This window comes from Rhinopithecus roxellana, chromosome 12 (assembly GCF_007565055.1).
Source record: "Rhinopithecus roxellana isolate Shanxi Qingling chromosome 12, ASM756505v1, whole genome shotgun sequence".
NCBI classification, from domain to species: Eukaryota; Metazoa; Chordata; class Mammalia; order Primates; family Cercopithecidae; genus Rhinopithecus; species Rhinopithecus roxellana.
The window spans coordinates 109,431,325-109,451,451 of record NC_044560.1 but is presented as its reverse complement, the minus strand read 5'-3'; the positions used below and the strand labels follow the sequence as shown (position 1 = coordinate 109,451,451).

The 20,127-nt window shown below is 52.7% G+C and overlaps 1 protein-coding gene across 6 annotated transcripts; it reads right to left on the bottom strand.

The window, feature by feature from the left end:
- Positions 1-1,269: 1,269 nt before the first annotated feature.
- Positions 1,270-19,529, bottom strand: FCGRT (Fc fragment of IgG receptor and transporter). Of its 6 annotated transcripts, none has more exons than XM_010369479.2 (7): positions 19,091-19,529; positions 18,308-18,394; positions 17,456-17,707; positions 17,103-17,378; positions 2,782-3,051; positions 1,982-2,098; positions 1,270-1,593 (listed from the first exon to the last, which is right to left on the bottom strand). In XM_010369479.2, exons 2-7 carry the CDS (start codon positions 18,378-18,380, stop codon positions 1,484-1,486), a joined length of 1,098 nt encoding a protein of 365 aa, XP_010367781.1. In that variant the 5' UTR covers positions 18,381-18,394; positions 19,091-19,529; the 3' UTR covers positions 1,270-1,483. The 6 variants fall into 6 exon arrangements, with proteins under 6 accessions (XP_010367781.1, XP_030768451.1, XP_030768449.1 ...); XM_030912591.1 differs by having other exon boundaries at positions 19,119-19,497; XM_030912589.1 differs by having other exon boundaries at positions 17,456-17,725; positions 19,091-19,476.
- Between the last annotated feature and the right edge of the window lie 598 nt (positions 19,530-20,127).

Below are 20,127 nucleotides of genomic sequence, written 5' to 3'. Positions count from 1 at the left end.
AAAAAAAAAAAAGGAAGAGCCGAATGGAGGGGCTGGAGGAAATATCCCATTTCCTCCAAGAGTGAACAGTGCTCCTCGCTCCTCTTCTGCTCCAGCGATTCAGATGGTCAGACAGTAGCCAAGAATTCCTCAAAATGCCTGGCATGGCAGTTATCCAGTAAACATATGTAAAAGTTATGAAAAGCTCAAGGCCTGTAATCCCAGAACTTTGGGAGGCTGAGGCAGGTGGATCACCTAAGGTCAAGAGTTCCAGACCAGCCTAACCAACATGGTGAAACTCCCCTCTCTACTAAACGTACAAAATTAGCCAGGTGTGGTGGCGCATGGCTGTAATCCCAGCTACTTGGGAGGCAGGCGAATCGCTTGAACCTGGGAGGTGGAGGCTGCACTGAAGCTGAGATCGCGCAATTGCACTTCAGTCTGGGCAACAAGAGCAAAACTCCATCTAAAAGAAAAAAAAAATACATGACCTTAGGCCAGGCACGGTGGCTCACGCCTGTAATCCCAGCATTTTGGGAGGCCGAGGTGGGTGGATCACCTGAGGTCAGGAGTTTGAAATCAGCCTGGCCAACATGGTGAAATCCTGTCTCTACTAAAAATAAAAAAATTAGCTGGGTGTGATGATGCGCACCTGTAATCCCAGCTACTGGGGAGACTGAGGCAGGAGAATCGGTTGAACCTGGGAGGCGGAGGTTGTGGTGAACCAAGATCATGCCACTGTACTCCAGCCTGGCAGCCTGGGCTGTAGAGCAAGACTCCATCTCAAAAAAAAAAAAAAAAAAAAAAGAACAGGCTGGGCGCAGTGGTTCACGCCTGTAATCCCAGCACTTCGGGAGGCAGAGGCAGGTGGATCACCAGATCAGAAGATCGAGACCATCCTGGCTAACATGCTGAAACCCCATCTCTACTAAAAATACAAAAAATTATCCAGGCGTGGTGGCAGGCACCTGTAGTCCCAGCTACTTGGGAGGCTGAGGCAGAATGGCATGAACCCAAGAGGCAGAGCTTGCAGTCAGCCAAGATCATGCCACTGCACTTCAGCCTGGACAACAGAGCAAGACTCCGTCAAAAAAAAAAAAAAAAAAGAAAAGAAAATACATGACCTGATGTATAAAACTGGCAGGTTCCCCCGTGGCAGCATGTTACCTATAGGAGAGATCTGAGGCCCAGCCGCCATTCAGTCCCCCTTAGGGGAGACTTATTCCCCTACCCTTTGGGGGTAATTATTCCCTTACCTCCTCTGCCTGAAAAATGATGAGAACACACTGATTCGGGCCCAAACTCATGTTATATTATCGAGGTGGAAAACAGCCATATGTATTAGGAGGGGAAACTGAGGCAGACCACAGGACGGGGCTCCAGAGGGAGGACAACAGGGCCCAGGACCCCTTCTGGAGGCTCAGAGATGCCAGTGTTCCAGGAGGTCTCACAGCATGAAAGGGGCCTGACTACATTCGCTTTTAGCAGTCGGAATGGCAGATGCTCAGGCGGTGGCTGGGATCACATTTATATCCTTCGAATCAGCATCCTGGTCCTCCCCCGGGGTGGGCAGGAGGGACCCGGTGTCGTCTCCACGGAGGGAGATCCAAGGGGCTGAGGAGAGAGAGGGGGAGGTTATCAGAATCTCTGAGGTGCTCTGGGTCTGACTGGCATCCCCCATTTCTATGTGTGTCTCACACACTCTCCCTCAGTCTCTAACCCCTTCCTTCTGGGCCTTTCTCCCCTTCTCCCAATTTTCCATCCCCTCTCTTTCTATATCTTTGCCTCCCTCCTCTGGGTCTCTGTCTCCCCCTTCCTCTGTCCCCTCTCTCTGTGCCTCTGTTCCCCTGTCTCTGGGTTTCTGTCTCCACTTCTCTCTGGTCTCTGTCCTCCTCTCTTTGGGTCTGTCCCCACACCAGGTCACTCTCCTCCCAGGTCTGTGTGCCCCTCTCTTTGGGTCTCTGTCCCTCTCTCCGAGGCTCTTCCTCCCACTGCCCCACACCTGGCAGCCCACTCCTCATCCTTCTCCACAATAGAGCTCCTCCTACAGCCGCTGCCGTGAGTAGCAAGACACTGATGACGATTCCCACCACGAGCACGGAGGACTTGGCTGGGGTTTCTGCAGCCAGAGAACGCTGTGAGATGTGGAGCAGCCCGTCCACCCCCACCCAGTCAGGACACAGCACTGGGGGGTCCCAGTCCCTCCCAGTCTCAGAGATCCCAGCACCAAGTGTCTGATGGGCAGAGGCAAGGCCAGGCGGGCGATCTGGGCAGGGTGCCCCCAGGTTGGATGTAAAAACCAGCCACAGCACGAGCGGCCGCGGTCACACCGGCAACGGACCAGCAGCGGCAGGGTGGGGCTGTCCCGGCGCAGCGGGGAGAGGCAGGCACAGCAGTGGGAAGTCAGCCTCATGGGCCCCGTCAGTAGCAAGGCAGCAGGCAGTCAGTCTTGGTGAGGACGGGCATAGCAGACAACGAATGGTCAGATTCCAGGAAGACCAGCAGCAGCAGCAGCAGCAGCAGCAGCAGCAGGAGGATGGAAGACGGTCAGACTCAGGGAGGACTGGCCATGGTGGTTAACAGCTCTTCAGACTCAGTGAGGCCAGAAGAAGCAGGACAGAAGGCAGTCGGCCTTGGGAAGGACAAGGAGGCTTTGGAGGCACTGACAGGCGCCAGGCACAAGGCAGTCAGATTCAAGGAGGCGGCAGCAGTGGGGAGGCAGGTCAGACTCAGGAAGGACGGGCGCAGCAGTGAGACAAGGCAACGGGAAACCAGGAGCATCACCACCGGGCGGGGCCTCACCCAGCTCCACCCTGAGGGGCTGCGCCAGCCCCGCGTGCTGCACAATGCAGCAGTAGTGGTGCTCATCGCCACTTTTGACCGTTAGTGACGACGAGGCGTGGAAGGAGCCGTCACTGTTGGGGCCGAAGTCGCCCTGGCCGGTGCCAACGGCCAGCCCACTCCGCAGGAATCGAATTTGCAGTTCCGGAGGGTAGAAGGAGAAGGCGCTGCAGGTAAGCACGGAAAAGCCAGGGTTGCCGGGTCGGGCCTTCAGGCGCATGGAGGGGGGCTCTGCAGGAAACCAGGCAGACAGGCCTAAGCCCCGAGCCCACCACTCCCAGGGCCAGGGCTGGATAAGGACAGAAAGAGGCCTCCATGTTTGCAATGAGCTAACCCCCGATAATATGGTGGTAAAAGAGGAGGCGCTTCCCAGGTGACAGAGACTCAACCTATTCACCCTAAAGGTACCTCCTCAAGATGTCACCTCCCTGGGCTGGGTATGGTGGCTCACGCCTGTAATCCCAACACTTTGGGAGGCCAAAGTGGGTGGATCACCTGGGGTCAGGAGTTCGAGACCAGACTGGCCAACGTGGTGAAACCCCATCTCTACTAAAAATACAAAAATTAGCTGGGCACCTGTAGTCCCAGCTACTCAGGAGGCTGAGGCAGGAGAATCGCTTGAACCTGGAAGGCAGAGGTTGCAGTGAGCCAGGATCGTGCCACTGCACTCCAGCCTGGGTGACAGTGAGATCCCGTCTCGGGGAAAGGAAAAAAAAAGATAGAGGATAATTATGAAAAATTCCATACTAACACATTTGAAAATTTAGATGAACTGAACACATTCTTGATAAATACAACCTTCTAAACTGACACAAGAGGAAATTTAAAACGTCAACAGTCCTGTAAGTATTTACTTTTTTTTTTTTTTTGAGACGGAGTCTCGCTCTGTCCTCCAGGCTGCTGTGCAGTGGCAGGACCTCGGCTCACTGCAAGCTCCGCCTCCCAGGTTTACGCCATTCTCCTGCCTCAGCCTCCAGAGTAGCTGCGACTACAGGTGTCCGCCGCCACGCCCAGCTAATTTTTTGTATTTTTAGTAGAGATGGGGTTTCACCATCTTAGCCAGGATGGTCTCAATCCCCTGACCTCGTGATCTACCCGCCTCAGCCTCCCAAAGTGCTGGGATTACAGGCATGAGCCACCATGCCCGGCCTTTTTTTTAAACTTTTTTTCTGAAATAGAGTCTCGCTGTCACCCAGGCATGATCTTGGCTCACTGCAACCCCCACCTCCTGGGTTCAAGTATTTCTTCTCCCTCAGTCTCCCGAGTAGCTGGGACTACAGGTGCACGCGCCACCACACCGGGTAATTTTGTGTTTAGTAGAGACAGGGTTTCACCATATTGGCCAAGCTGGTCTCAAATTCCTGACATTGTGATCTACCCACCTCAGCCTCTCAAAGTGTTGGGATTACAGGCGTGATGCACCGCGCTCGGCCTATTTAAAATTTTTAATCCATAGTTTAAAACTTTCCGAAAACTAAAATTCCAGGTCCGGAAGACATCAATTAGTGAATTCTTCCAATGTAGAAATGATTCTACTCCTACACAAACTCTTCAGGCAATAAAACAGAGGAAACACTCTCCCAACATATTTTATGAGGTCAGCATCATCTTGACAACAAAGGACATTATAAGAAAGAGAACTTAAGGCCAATGTCTCTCATAAAAATATATTCAGGATGGGTGCAGTAGCTCACACCTGGAATCCCAGCGCTTTGGGAGGTGAAGGCAGGTAGATCACGAGGTCAGGGGATCCAGACCAGCCTGATCAACATGGTAAAATCCCATCTCTACTAAAAATACAAAAAAATGGCCGGGCGCGGTGGCTCAAGCCTGTAATCCCAGCACTTTGGGAGGCCGAGACGGGCGGATCACGAGGTCAGGAGATCGAGACCATCCTGGCTAACACGGTGAAACCCCGTCTCTACTAAAAATACAAAAACTAGCTGGGCGAGGTGGCGGGCGCCTGTAGTCCCAGCTACTTGGGAGGCTGAGGCAGGAGAATGGCGTAAACCCGGGAGGCGGAGCTTGCAGTGAGCTGAGATCTGGCCACTGCACTCCAGTCCGGGCGACAGAGCGAGACTCCGCCTCAAAAAAAAAAAAAAACAAAAACAAAAAACAAAAAACAAAAAACAAAAAAAAAAAACAACTAGCCGGGCGAGGTGGCGGGCGCCTGTAGTCCCAGCTACTCGGGAGGCTGAGGCAGGAGAATGGCGTAAACCCGGGAGGCGGAGCTTGCAGTGAGCTGAGATCCGGCCACTGCACTCCACCCTGGGCGACAGAGCGAGACTCCTTCTCAAAAAAAAAACAAAAACAAAAACAAAAAAATTAGCCAGACGTGGTGGCGTACACCTATAATCCTAGTTACTCAGGAGGCTAAGGCAGGAGAATTGTTTGAACCCGGGAGGCGGAGGTTGCGTTGAGCCGAGATTGCACCATTTCACTCCAGCCTGGGCGACAGAGTAAGACTCTGTCTCAAAAAAAAAAAAAAAAAAAAAAAAAAAAGGCCGGGTGCAGTGGCTCAAGCCTGTAATCCCAGCACTTTGGGAGGCCGAGACGGGCGGATCACAAGGTCAGGAGATCGAGACCATCCTGGCTAACACGGTGAAACCCCGTCTCTACTAAAAAATACAAAAAACTAGCCTGGCGAGGTGGCGGGCGCCTGTAGTCCCAGCCACTCGGGAGGCTGAGGCAGGAGAATGGCGTAAACCCAGGAGGCGGAGCTTGCAGTGAGCTGAGAACCGGCCACTGCACTCCAGCCCGGGTGACACAGCGAGACTCCGTCTCAAAAAAAAAAAAAAAAAAAGATTCAGAACCCTTAAACATAATATTAGTAGCCAGGCTGGGGGCAGTGGTTCACTCCTGAAATCCCAGCACTTTGGGAGAATGAGGTGGGTGGATCACTTGAACCCAGGAGTTGGAGACTGGCCTGGGCAACATAGTAAGACCTAGTCTTTACTAAAAATAAAAAAAATTAGCCAGTATGGTGGATGTGCCTGTGGTCCCACCTACTCTGGAGACCGAAGCAGGAGGAATCCTTGAGCCCAGGAGTTTGAGGCTAGAGTGAGTTATGATCACACCTGGGTGTAGCCACTGCACTACAGCCTGGGCAACTTAGTGAGACTCTATGTCTAATAAAATAAAAATAAAAAATAAAATGTATATAGAAATGCAAATAACCTACAAAAACACAGGTGATAAAGCTGGAGAAGTTACCTACTACATATCAAAACTTTTTTTTTTTTTTTTACACTGACTCTCTGTCCCCCAGGGCTGGAGTGCAACAGCGCAATCTTGGCTCACTGCAACCTCTGCCTCCCAGGCTCAAGTGATTCTTGTGCCTCAGCCTCCCAAGTAGCTGGGACTACAGGCGCATGCCACCACGCCTGGGTAATTTTTGTATTTTCAGTAGAGACAGGATTTCACCACGTTGGCCAGCCTGGTCTTGAATTCCTGACCTCAAGTGATCTGCCCGCCTTGGCCTCCCAAAATGTTGGGATTGCAGGCATTAGCCACCATGCCCAGTCTAGGTATCAGAACTTTCTATAACGCTACATCAAATCGGCAGGGCACGGTCGCTCACACCTGCAATCCCAGCATTTTGGGAGGCCAAGGTGGGCGGATCAGGAGGTCAGGAGATCAAGACCATCCTGGCTAACACACTGAAACTCCATCTCTACTAAAAATACAAAAAAATGAGCCGGGCGTGGTGGCGGTGCCTGTAATCCCAGCTACTCAGGAAGCTGAGGCAGGAGAATGGCGCGAACGCGGTAGTCGGAGCTTGCAGTGAGCCGAGATCACACCACTACACTCCAGCCTGGGCGACAGAGTGAGATTCCATTTCAAAAAAGAAAAAAAGCTACATCAAATCAAGAGTGAGGTATTGACACTAAGTCCAATAAATCAGCGGAATAGGAGAGGGTCAGAAGCAGATCCACACCTTATACACAAACACACTCCCCTGCAGTCCAGTGAGGGAGAGGGGATGATGGTCTAGCAACAAATGATGCTAGCTGGACATATGAACCTCAACTCCTACCCTCATCAAAACATGCAATTAACTCAAAATCAATGTTATCACTAAATGTGGAGGCTATTTATCAACCAAGCTTCTAGAAGACAAAGGTGAATACCTTCATAACTCGGAGGAAAGATTCCTTAAAGAGAATACACAACAAAGCTACAGAATCAAAGATAAAATTGAGTTTTATAAATTAAAATTTATAAACTTGGGGCCAGGCACAGTGGCTCACGCCTGTAATCCCAGCACTTTGGGAGGCTGAGGCAGGTGGGTCACAAGGTGAGGAGTTCAAGACCAGCATGGCCAATATGGTGAAACCCCATCTCTACTAAAAATACATAAAATTAGCTGGGCATGATGGCAGGCGCCTATAGTCCCAGTTACTCAGGAGGCTGAGACAGGAGAACCACTTGAACTCGGGATGTGGAGGTTGCAGTGGGCAGAGGTTGCACCATTGCATTCCAGCCCGGGCGACAGAGCAAGACTCCGTCTAAAAAAAAAAAAAAAAAAAAAAAAAAAAAAAAATCATGAAGTTTATAAAATGTATAAATTGAAATCGACAAACTGAACTTCACCAAAATTGAGAATTTTTGTTCATCCAAAGGTTTCGTGAAGGGAGTGAAAAAAGGTTGTGTGCAGTGGTTTCACGCCTGTAATCCCAGCACTTCCGGAAGCTGAGGCAGGAGGATCACTGGAAGCCAGGAGTTCAAGACCAGCCTGGGCGACATGGATAAACCCGTCTCTGAAAAATTTTAAAAATTAACTACGTGTTTGGCCGGGCGCGGTGGCTCACGCCTGTAATCCCAGCACTTTGGGAGGCCGAGGCGGGCGGATCACAAGGTCAGGAGATCGAGACCACGGTGAAACCCCGTCTCTACTAAAAATACAAAAGAAAGCCGGGCGCTGTGGCGGGCGCCTGTAGTCCCAGCTACTCGGGAGGCTGAGACAGGAGAATGGTGGGAACCCGGGAGGCGGAGCTTGCAGTGAGCCGAGATAGCGCCACTGCACTCCAGCCTGGTGGACAGAGCGAGACTCCGTCTCAAAAAAAAAAAAAAAAAAAAATTAACTACGTGTAGGGGTACACACCTGTGGCCCCATCCTTTCAGGGAGGCTGAGGTAGGAGGATTGCCTGAGCTTGGGAGGATGAGGCTGCAGTGAACTCTAATCCCGCTATTGCACTCCAGTCTAGGCAACAGTGCAAGTGCCTGTCTCAAAAAACAAAAAAAAAGTGGGTGCGGTGGATCATACCTGCAATCCCAGCACCTTGGGAAGTCAAGGCAGAAGGATCCCTTATGCCCAGGATTTCTATTTTTCTTTTTTTTTTTTTTTTTGAGATGGAGTCTTGCTCTGTCACCCGGTCTGGAGTGCAGTGGCCGGATCTCAGCTCACTGCAAGCTCCGCCTCCCGGGTTCCCGCCATTCTCCTGCCTCAGCCTCCCGAGTAGCTGGGACTACAGGCGCCACCACCTCGCCCGGCTAGTTTTTTGTATTTTTTAGTAGAGACGGGGTTTCACCGTGTTAGCCAGGATGGTCTCGATCTCCTGACCTCATGATCCGCCCGTCTCGGCCTCCCAAAGTGCTGGGATTACAGGCTTGAGCCACCGCGCCCGGCCTTTTTTTTTTTTTTTTTTTGAGACGGAGTCTCGCTCTGTCGCCCAGGCTGGAGTGCAGTGGCGCGATCTCAGCTCACTGCAAGCTCCGCCTCCTGAGTTTACGCCATTCTCTTGCCTCAGCCTCCCGAGTAGCTGGGACTACAGGCGCCCGCCACCTCGCCCGGCTAGCTTTTTTGTATTTTTTAGTAGAGACGGGGTTTCACCATGTTAGCCAGGATGGTCTCGATCTCCTGACCTCGTGATCCGCCCGTCTCGGCCTCCCAAAGTGCTGGGATTACAGGCTTGAGCCACCGCGCCCGGCCTATTTTTTTTTTTTTTTTGAGATGGAGTCTCTTTCTGTCCCCCAGGCTGGAGTGCAGTGGCACGATCTTGGCTCACTGCAACCTCTGCCTCCCAGGTTTAAGCGATTCTCCTGCCTCAGCCTACCAAGTAGCTGGGATTACAGGCGCCCACCACCACACCTGGCTAATTTTTGTATTTTTAGTAGAGACAGGGTTTCACCATATTGGCCAGGCTGGTCTTGAACTCCTGACCTTGTGATCCGCCTGCCTCAGCCTCCCAAAGTGCTGGGATTATAGGCATGAGTCACCGCACCCGGCCAAGCCCAAGACTGCTAGACCAGCCTGGGCAACAAAGTAATACCCCCTCTCTACAAAAAAATAGAAAATGTTAGCCAGGCATGGTGGCGTATGCCTGTAGTCTCAGCTACTTGGAAGGCTGAGGCGGGAGGACTGCTTAAGCTTGGGAGTCCAAGGCTACATGGAGCTATGACTGTGTCACTGCACTCCACTCCAGTCTGGGTGACAGAGCAAGATCCCAGCTCAAAAAAGAAAAAAAAAAAAAAAAGGCAAAGATTTCAGCAACTGCCTAGGGCTGGGCATTACTGCCCAAGTTCCCTTCCAGGAGGGTGGATCTGGACAATCGTGGGTCTTGGCTGGGATCTTTGTTTTGGTTGCTCAGCAGAAAACACATTTGCTGCTTCAGGAAAGCCCAGCAGCTTCTCTCTCCTGGAGCTGCCTCTCTGGCAAGTTGGCAGAATTTGCTGCACAGTCAAGTGGAATGGAGGGCCGGGCTGACGGCCATCAGCAGTTCCGGCTTCTGCTTTATGTTTACTACTCTTTTCAGCAAATCTGTATCTTCCTGTGTCGCACTCAAAGCCGCGTGCCTTTAGCCTCCCAGGTAGTTCCAATATAGACTAAACCCAAGCACAGAAAATCTGTCTGGCCTTTGGTTCTGTTTAACAAAATACCAAACCAGGCCAGGCATGGTGGCTCACGTCTGTAATCCCAGCATTCTGGGAGGCTGAGGCAGGCAGATCACCTGATGTCAGGAGTTCAAGACCAGCTTCGCCAACATGGTGAAACCCCGTCTCTACTAAAAATATAAAAATTAGCTGTGCATGGCGGCGCATGCCTGTAGTCCCAGATACCCTGGAGGCTGAGGCAGGAGGATCACTTGAATCTAGGAGGCAGAGGTTGCAGTGAGCCGAGTTCATGCCATTGTACTACAGCCTGGGCAATAAGAAGTGAAACTCCATCTCCAAAAAAAAAAAAAAATTCCATCCTGGCCAACATGTTGAAACCCTGTCTTTAGTAAAAATACAAAAATTAGTAGCCAGGCGCGGTGGCTCACGCCTGTAATCCCAGCACTTTGGGAGGCCGAGGCGGGCGGATCACGAGGTCAGGAGATCAAGACCATCCTGGCTAACATGGTGAAACCCCGTCTCTACTAAAAATACAAAAACTAGCCGGGCGTGTGGTGGGCGCCTGTAGTCCCAGCTGCTCCGGAGGCTGAGGCGGGAGAATGGCGTGAACCCAGGAGGCAGAGCTTGCAGTGAGCTGAGATCGCACCACTGCACTCCAGCCTGGGCGACAGAGCGAGACTCCGTCTCAAAAAAAAAAAAAAAAATTAGCTGGGTGTGGTGGTGTGCACCTGTAATTCCAGCGACTAAGGAGGCTGACGCAGGAGGACCACTTGAACCTGGGAGGTGGAGGTTGCAGTGAACCGAGATCATGCCCACTGCACTCTGGCCTGGTGACAGAGGGAGACTCCCTCTCAAAAAAAAAAAAAAAAGGCTAGGTGCAGTGGCTCATGCTGTAATCCCAGCATTTTGGGAGGCCGAGGCAGGTGGATCACAAAGTCAGGAGTTCAAGACCAGCCTGACCAACATGGTGAAACCCCATCTCTACCAAAAAAATACAAAAATTAGCCAGGCATAGTGGCATGCGCCTGTAATCCCAGATACTCAGGAGGCTGAGGTAGGAGAATCGCTTGAACCTGGAAGGCAGAGGTTGCAGTGAGCTGAGATCACACCAGTGCACTCCAGCCTGGGTGACAGAGCAAGACTCCATCTCAAAAATAAATAAATAAATAAAAAAGATTAAGGCAGTGGCCACTGCTGTCCGCTATGTCCGCTAAAAGTATCAGGAGAAAACCTGACAGAGAACTTTGTAACACTTGAATCCAGTGGTCCACAGAACAGCACAGAAGCGAGCAGATGTTTGCAGCCTATGCACACAGACGTAGCCACCAACTACCCAGAAAGTTTTCTTGCCATAAAAACTGAACCAGAATGTGATCAAGCTTGCAGATCGAGCTGCTCCTTTAAAGAAGAGAAGGAGGACTATGTCCAGCAACATCAGAGGATGCAAAGGGTAAAATTCAGTCTGGGGGAAACTCAATAGGACATAAACGGACTTTCTTCAAACCACAATTACAAGGGGAAAAGAAAAGAAAATGGGAAACCTGTAAATCAAAAGACACTCAAGATCACAAGTAACTCAAATTACCTCAAAATGAATCACAGACCTAACTGTAAAATGCAAAACTTTAAAACTCTTAAAATACACAGGAGAAGATCTACCTGATTTTGGGTTTGGTGATTACTTCTAAGACACCAAAAGCATAATCCATGATTAAAAAAAAAAAAGAATAAACTATTTTATCGAAGTTAAAAACTTTTTCTTTCTGAAAGGCACAGTTAAAACAATGAAAAGACAACTTAGAGAGTGGAAGGAATATTTGCAAAACACCTATATGATAAAAAATTGGAATCCAGCAGGGCACAGTAGCTCATGCCTGTAATCCCAGCACTTTGGGAGGCCAAGGTAGGCAGATCACAAGGTCAGGAGTTCAAGACCAGCCTGACCAACATGGTGAAACGTTGTCTCTTCTAAAAATACAAAAAGTATGGCTGGGCACAGTGGCTCATGCCTGTAATCCCAGCACTTTGGGAGGCTGAGGAGGGCGGATCACGAGGTCAGGAGATCGAGACCATCCTGGCTAACATGTGAAACCCTGTCTTTACTAAAAATACAAAAATTAGCCAGGCGTGGTGGCAGGCGCCTGTAATCCCAGCTACTCAGGAGGCTGAGGCAGGAGAATCGCTTGAACCCGGGAGGTGGAAGTTGCAGTGAGCTGAGATGGCACCACTGCACTCCAGCCTGGGCGAGAGAGCAAGACTCTGTCTCCAAAAAAAAAAAAAAGAAGAAAACAAAAATACGGCTGAGCGTGGTGGCTCACGCCTGTAATCTCAACACTTTGGGAGGCCGAGGGAGGTGGATCACCTGGAGTCGGGAGTTTGAAACCTGCCTGGCCAACATGGTGAAACTCTGTCTCTATTAAAGATACAAAAAATAGCCGGGCATGGTGGCGTGTGCCTGTAATCCCAGCTACTCGGGAGGCTGAGGCAGGAGAACTGCTTGAATCCGGGAGGCAGAAGTTGCAATGAGCCGAGATCGTGCCTTTGCACTCCAGTCTGGGCGACAGAGTAAGACTTCGTCTCAAAAAACAAACGAAAAAAATAGTTAGGCCTGATGGCGTACACCTGTGGTCCTAGCTACTGGCAAGGCTCAAGTGGGAGAATTACTTGAGCTCAGGAGGTTCCGGCTGCAGTGAGCTATGATTGCACCACTGGACTCCAGTCTGGCAACAGAGCAAGACCCTGTCTCAATTAAAAAAAAAAGAAAAAAGAAAAAAATTCAACAATCAGAAAAAGACACTGAAAAGATAACAAAATGTGTGAACCTTGCTGGATGCTGATTCAAACTTTAAAAAACATTTACAGGCCGGGCGCCGTGGCTCACGCCTGTAATCCCAGCACTTTGGGAGGCTGAGACGGGCGGATCACGAGGTCAGGAGATCGAGACCATCCTGGCTAACACGGTGAAACCCCATCTCTACCAAAAAATACAAAAAACTAGCCAGGCGTGGTGGGGGGCACCTGTAGTCCCAGCTACTCAGGAGGCTGAGGCAGGAGAATGGCGTGAACCCGGGAGGCGGAGCTTGCAGTGAGCTGAGATCCGGCCACTGCACTCCGGCCTGGGCAACAGAGGGAGACTCCGCCTCAAAAAAAAAAAAAAAAGACCAGCCTGGCCAATATGGTGAAACCTCGTCTCTACTAAAAATACAAAAATTGGCTGGGCGAGGTAGCAGGCGCCTGTAATCCCAACTACTCAGGAGGCTGAGGCAGGAGAATCGTTTGAACCTGGGAGGTGAAGCTTGCAGTGAGCCGAGACTGAGCCACTGCACTCCTGCATGACAGAGTGAGACTCCATCTCAAAAAACAAAGAAAGAAACACTGTGATGGCTGAGATTTACCAAAGCTTAACGTGAGGTGGGGTGGGGAAGTGAGTGAGGATGTATGTGAAATTCAAAAGACCATGGGTTGATAATTATTATTAAGTCTCAGTGATGGGAGGCTCCCTTCCTTTCCTTCCTCTCTCTCTCTCTCTCTCTCTCTTTTTTTCTTTCTTTCTTTGAGACAGAGTCTTGCTCTGTTGCCCAGGCTTGAGTGCAGTGGCCTCATCTCAGCTCACTACAAACTCTTGCTTCCTAGGATCAAGTGATTTTCCTGCCTCAGCCTCCCGAATAGCTGGGATTACAAGCGCCCACTACTGCACCCGGCTAATTTTTGTATTTTTAGTAGAGATGGGGTTTCACTATGTTGGCCAGGCTTATCTCAAACTCCTGTTAAGTGATCCGCCCACCTCAGCCTCCCAAAGTGTTGGAATTCAGGCACGAGCCACCGCGTCTGGCCACCATATTTTTTTTCTTTTTGAGACAGGGTCTGGCTCTGTCGTCTGGGCTGGAGTGTAGGATTGCAATCACAGTTCACTACAGCCTCAAACTCCTGAGCTCAAGTGATCCTCCCACCATAGCTTCCCCAGTGGCTGGGAGTAGAGGCACATACCACTGCCTCTAGAGATGAGGTCTTGCTATGTTGCCCAGGCTGGTCTTGAACTCCTGGGATCAAGCAATCCACCTGCCTTGGCCTCCCAAAATGCTGTGATTACAGGCATGAGCCACCATGCCTGGTCCTTTTTATACTATTGTGTCTACTTAAGTGTGGTTTGAAACTTTCCCTACTTAGGCCAGGTGTGGTGGCTCACGCCTATAATCCCAGCACTTTGGGAGGCCAAGGTGGGCGGATCACGAGATGAGGTGTTCGAGACCAGCCTGGCCAGCATGGTGAAACCTGTCTCTACTAAAAATACAAAAATTAGCCAGGCATGGTGGTGCGTGCCTGTATTCCCAGCTACTCGGGAGGCTGAGGTAGGAGAATTGCTTGACCCTGGGAGGCGGAGGTTGCAGTGAGTCAAGACTGTGCCACTGCACTGCAGCCTGGGCAACAATGCAAAAGTCTGTCTCAAAAAAAAAAGGCCAGGCGCAGTGGCTCATGTCTGTAATCCCAGCACTTTGGGAAGCCGAGGCAGGTGGATGACGAGGTCAAGAGATCAAGACCATCCTGGCCAACATGGTGAAACCCTGTCTCTACTAAAAAAAAATACAGGCCGGGCGCGGTGGCTCAAGCCTGTAATCCTAGCACTTTGGGAGGCCGAGACGGGCGGATCGCAAGATCAGGAGATCGAGATCATCCTGGCTAACACGGTGAAACCCCGTCTCTACTAAAAACTACAAAAAAACTAGCCGGGCGAGGTGGCGGCGCCTGTAGTCCCAGCTACCTGGGAGGCTGAGGCAGGAGAATGGCGTGAACCCGGGAGGCGGAGCTTGCAGTGAGCTGAGATCTGGCCACAGCACTCCAGCCTGGGTGACAGAGCGAGACTCCGTCTCAAAATAAAATAAAATAAAATAAAATAAAAATTAAAAAAAAATAAAAATAAAAAATAAAAAAAAATACAAAAATTAGCCAGGTATGGTGGTGCGTGCCTGTAGTCCCAGCTACTCGGGAGGCTGAGGCAGGAGAATCACTTGAAGCCGGGAGGCGGAGGTTGCAGTGAGCCGAGATTGCGCCATTGCACTCCAGCCTGGGCGACAAGAGCGAGACTCCATCTCAAAAAAAAAAAGAAATTTTCCCTACTTAAAAAAGAAAGAAGACGATCAAAGAAAAACTACCTGGTTAAGTCTCAACTTCTCCTTTGTGGCACTTGGAATGAATATCTGTGCAAATCTCCAGCCGGTATCTATCTTTGTCCAGCAGCCTGGAAGCCGCAGAGGGTGAACGTGTGTCACTTCCCTCTTTGCTCAAGGCCCAGAACAGCGTCTGGCAGTGCAAATGCTCTTGGCCGACAGTTGAATGAGTGGGGATCTGGGGGCCGCTGGGGAGGAAACAGTGAACTCTGCCCTACAGAGCTGAGAGAAGGCCTCTCAGAGGAAGTGATATCCAGCCCCGACCTTGAAGAAGAATGAGGGCTGGAGTATATGCAGAGAGGGGGAAGGGTGGAACAGAGAGGGGCCGGGGGAACTGGATGAGCAAATGCTCAGAGGGAGAAGATTGCTCATGTTGGGTGGCTGGAGCGTAGACTCTGACAGCTGTGTAGAGACAAGTGCTGCTGCATGGGTCTGATGAGGGCATTAAGGCAAGGAAGGCCAAGCACAGTGGTTCACACCTGTCATCCCAGCACCCTGGGAGGCCAAAGTGGGAGAATCACTTGAGGCCAGGAGTTTGAGTCTGGCCTGGGCAGCATAGCGAGATGCCATTTCTACAACAAATTTTTAAAATTAGCCAGGTACGGTCAGATGCGGTGGCTCATGCCTGTAATCCCACCACTTTGGGAGGCTGAGGTGGGTGGATCACTTGAGGTCAAGAGTTTGAGACCAGCCTAGCTAACATGACGAAACCCTGTCTCTACTAAAAGTACAAAAATTAGCCAGAGATGGTGGATGTGCCTGTAGTGCCAGCTACTCATGAGGCTGCAGCAGGAGAATTGCTTAAACCCAGGAGGCAGAGTGTGCAGCGAGGTGAGATCACGCTGCTGCACACTAGCCTGGGTAGCAGACTGTGCGGAAAACTAAAAAAAAAAACTAGCCAGTTATGGTGGTATGCACCTGTAATCTCAGCTATTCAGGAGGCCAAAGCAGGAGGACTGCTTGAGCCTAGGAGTTCAAGACCAGCCTGGGCAACATAGTGAGACACCATGTCTACAAAAATTAAAGTCAGCCAGGTGTGACGATGCTGTGGTCCCAGCTACTTGGGAGGCTGAGGTGGGAGGATTGCTTGAGCCTGGGAGGTTCAGGCTGCAGTGAGCCGAGATTGTGCCACCACACTCCAGCCTGGGGTGATAGAGTGAGAATCTGTCTCAAAAAAAAAAAAGCCAGGTGCGATGGCTCACGCTTGTAATCCCAGCACTTTGGGAGGCTGAGATGGGCGGATCACCTGCAGTTGGGAATTTGAGACCAGCCTGACCAGCATGAAGAAACCCCGTCTCGGCTGGGCGCGGTGCCTCAAGCCTGTAATCCCAGCACTTTGGGAGGCCGAGACGGGCGGATCACGAGGTCAGGAGATCAAGACCATCCTGGCTAACACGGTGAAACCCCGTCTCTACTAAAAACTACAAAAAAAAACTAGCCGGGCGACATAGCGGCGCCTGTAGTCCCAGCTACCCGGGAGGCTGAGGCAGGAGAATGGCGTGAACCCGGGAGGCAGAGCTTGCAGTGAGCTGAGATCCGGCCACAGCACTCCAGCCTGGGTGACAGAGCGAGACTCCGTCTCAAAAAAAGAAACCCCGTCTCTACTAAAAATCCAAAATTAGCCGGGTATGGTGATGCATGCCTGTAATCCAGTTACTAGGGAGGCTGAGGCAGGAGAATCACTTGAACCCGGGAGGCAGAGGTTACAGTGAGCCGAGATCACATCATTGCACTCCAGCCTGGGCAACAACAGCGAAACTCCGTCTCAACAAAGAAAGGCAAGGAAGGCCGGGCGTGGTGGCTCAAGCCTTTAATCCCAGCACTTTGGGAGGCCGAGACGGGCGGATCACAAGGTCAGGAGATCGAGACCATCCTGGCTAACACGGTGAAACCCCGTCTCTACAAAAAACTAGCCGGGCGAGGTGGCGGGCGCCTGTAGTCCCAGCTACTCGGGAGGCTGAGGCAGGAGAATGGCGTAAACCCGGGAGGTGGAGCTTGCAGTGAGCTGAGATCTGGCCACTGCACTCCAGCCTGGGCGACAGAGCTAGACTCCGTCTCAAAAAAAAAAAAAAAAAAAAAAGAAAGGCAAGGAAGCCAAGAGTTTGTCTTGGGGGGCGCTGGGGAGCCATGGGAGGGCTGAATGTAGAAGAACACCTGAGGAATGGCGGGGGCAGAGCGTGGGCTGCAGTGGGAGGCTGACTGAGGGTCCTGACAGGGGAACTGAGGCAAGCGGGCGTGATGGCAGAGAGGACAGAACAGCCTGTGGCTGCAGATCCGGCTCACCCTTCCACTCCAGGTTTCCACGGCCCCTCTCCAGGTGCTCCCGCAGCCGGTGTGGGCAGGAAAATAGCAGGAAGGTGAGCTCCTTGTTGGCCGCCTTGTCCTGCTGCTGCCACCGCTGACTGATGGCCAGGGCCTCGGGCCAGTCCCCACCCCAGGTGCCCTGCTTGAGGTCGAAATTCATGAACTCCTCGCCGTTCAGGGCGAACTTGGCGGTGGGCACTGAGGTGTTGTCAGGGCTCAGTTCACAGCCCAGCAGGCCCTGCAGAGTGTAGGGGCCTGGGGCGCCCACACACAGGTAAGCGGGGCCCAGGAGCATGGACCCAGCCCCTTGCCCCTCCGGATTTGAATCTCACCTTTTCCCCCCAAAGCTTTGAAAGCTTCCAGAAAGAGCTTCTCCTTGATCCTCAGATCTGTGGTCTCTTTCTCCCAATACCAGGACACTTGGTTTTCCCAGACCCAAGCTCCACAGGGCTCCGCCTGGCCCCGCAGGCTATTGTAGCTCAGGTACTGCTGCGGGCCCAGCCAGCCAGACACCCAGAAGGCAGGAGTCCCCGGGGCAGGCGAGGACACCGCGGTGAGGTGGTACAGGAGGGAGAGGTGGCTTTCTGGAGACAGAGATAGAGCTGAAGGGAGCACATGGGCGGGGAACTAGATTGCAGTGGGACAGATATCCAGGGAGGGAGAAGAATCTATTATGGAGGGAGAGGGAAGATTCAGAGGGAGGGGACAGAGACCCAGAGAGACAGGACAGAGACCCAGAGAGAGAGAGAGAGAGAGAGAGAGAGAGAGAGAGAGAGACAGAGACCCAGAGAGAGACAGAGAAGGAGGGAGGGAGGGAGGGAGAGAGGAGGGAGAGAGGGAGGAGGGAGAGAGGGAGAGAGGGAGGGAGGGAGAGAGAGAGAGAGACCGACCCCCAGAGACAGAGACCCAGAGAGAGAGAAAGACAGGGACAGAGACCCAGGGAGAGAAACAGAGACCCAGAGAGACAGAGGCCCAGAGAGAGAGAGAGGGAAACAGAGACACAGAGGCGACAGGTGGTTCTCAGCCTCAGGCCCAGCAGGAGACGCTGAGAAAGTGAACTGAGCGGAGAAGGCAGCGCCCGGGACTCGCGGGGAACTCGGGTCCCGCTGGCTTCGCCCCTGCCTGCCTGGGGCCGCCTCCCACCGCCCGCCTGCAGCAGGGCCCCGGCCCGGAGCGGCCCTCACCTGCGCCCAGGCTCCCGGGCAGAAGAAAGAGCAGGAGCCCCAGCGCCCAGGGCTGAGGCCGCGGGACCCTCATGCTGAGAGGACGACCTGGGGCGGGAGGGGGCACGTGACTCCTCCCGACCCCCGGCCCGCCCCTTCCTCCCGGGGTACCAAGGGCAGGGCCGGGACCAGGACGCCGAGGAGGGGCTCTGCGGGCTCGGTCCAGACTGACAACAATGCCCTCCTCCTACCTGAAGAACTTTCACCCCTGAACTGGATCTCACTTAGTTAATTAATTACAGAAACTTGATAGGCTGAGAGTCCCGGCCCCGAGCTCGGCCACGCCCCTTCCGTCCCCCCCAGGCCCCAGCCCCGCCTCCCTCGGACCCCGGAGTCCGGGCCCCCAACCCCTCCTCCCTCGGACCGAGGAGTCCAGGCCACCAGTCCCTCTTCCCTCGGACCAGGAGTCCGGGTCCCCAGCCCCTCTTCCCTTGGACCAGGAGTCGGGGCCCCAGTTCCTCCTCCCACAGGCCCTCGGGTCCGGGCCCCCAGCCCCTCTTCCCTTGGACCAGGAGTCCAGACCCCAGCCCCTCCTCCCTCAGACCCAGGAGTCCAGGCCCCCGGCCCCTCCTCCTTCCGACCCAGTGTCCAGACCCCCAGTGCCTCCTCCCTCCGACCCAATGTCCAGGCCCCCGGCCCCTCCTCCCTCAGAACCAATGTCGAGACCCCCAGCCCCTCCTCCCTCAGACCCAGGGGTCCAGGCCCGTAGTCCCTCCTCCCTCAGTCGGGCCCTGGTCGGCTCACGTTCCCTTCAGCCTCGCTCCCTTCCTGCCTGCGGCCCTGGCCGGCTCCTGGCTCCCGTGACTGGAGACCCCAGTTCCTCTCTCACATCCTGTGGGAGGCTGCTGCTCCCTGACTCCAAGATCATCCAGCCCCACCCCCCCCAGTTGCAGGGCACACCCCAGGCCCTAGGCCCAGCCTCTGTTTGTTTCTCAAAACGCTTGTGGTTCTTCTTTTTCCCCTTCTCTGTGGTTCCCGTTTTTTATTTTGAGGGTGTCCGCCTCCCAGGGAATTCTTGACAAAGCTGGGAAAGGAACCGGATGCCTCCAAAGTCTACAACTTGGAAGTCTCTGGATCCTCCTCCTACCCTTTTGTATCCCTGTGGCCTTCCCTAGCGCTTGCTGTTAATCAAAATCTTCTGGAAGCCTCCGTAGTTCCTCCTTCAAGCCCTTTCCCCGACATCCCGTTAGAAAGTTCCTGCAGGTGCTCTTTAATATCCTTCTGCTGGCCGGGCGCAGTGAGTCACGCCTGTAATCCCAGGACGCTGGGAGGCAGAGGCGGGCGGATCACGAGGTCAGGAGTTCGAGACCAGCCTGGCCAATATGGTGACACCCCCGTCTCTACTAATAATACAAAAATTAGACTGGGCGCGGTGGCTAAAGCCTGTAATCCCAGCACTTTGGGAGGCCGAGGCGGGCGGATCACGAGGTCAGGAGATCGACACCATCCTGGCTAACACAGTGAAACCCCATCTCTACTAAAAATACAAAAAAGTAGCCAGTCGTGGTGGTGAGCACCTGTAGTCCCAGCTACTCCGGAGGCTGAAGCAGAAGAATGGGGTGAACCCGGGAGATGGAGCTTGCAGTGAGCCGAGATCATGCCACTGCACTCCAGCCTGGGAGCGAGATTCCATCTCAAAAAAAAAAATTAACTGGGCATGGTGGAGCACCTGTAGTCCCAGCTACTCTGGAGACTGAGTCAGGAGAATTGTTTGAACCCGGGAGGTGGAGGTTATGTAGCAGGACAAGCCACAGACAAAACTCCTCAGACACCAGATTAAA

What these genes read in the sequence shown, in the direction of transcription:
- FCGRT (XM_030912589.1), bottom strand. Translation starts at nt 18,380, where the DNA reads ATGAGGGTCCCGCGGCCTCAGCCCTGGGCGCTGGGGCTCCTGCTCTTT. An exon ending in TGGAAACCTGGAGTGGAAGG is followed by an intron (nt 3,052 to 17,102) that starts GTGAGCCGGATC and finishes GGTTTCCTGCAG; the next exon opens with AGCCCCCCTCCATGCGCCTG. An exon ending in GCCCCTCAGGGTGGAGCTGG is followed by an intron (nt 2,099 to 2,781) that starts GTGAGGCCCCGC and finishes CTCTGGCTGCAG; the next exon opens with AAACCCCAGCCAAGTCCTCC.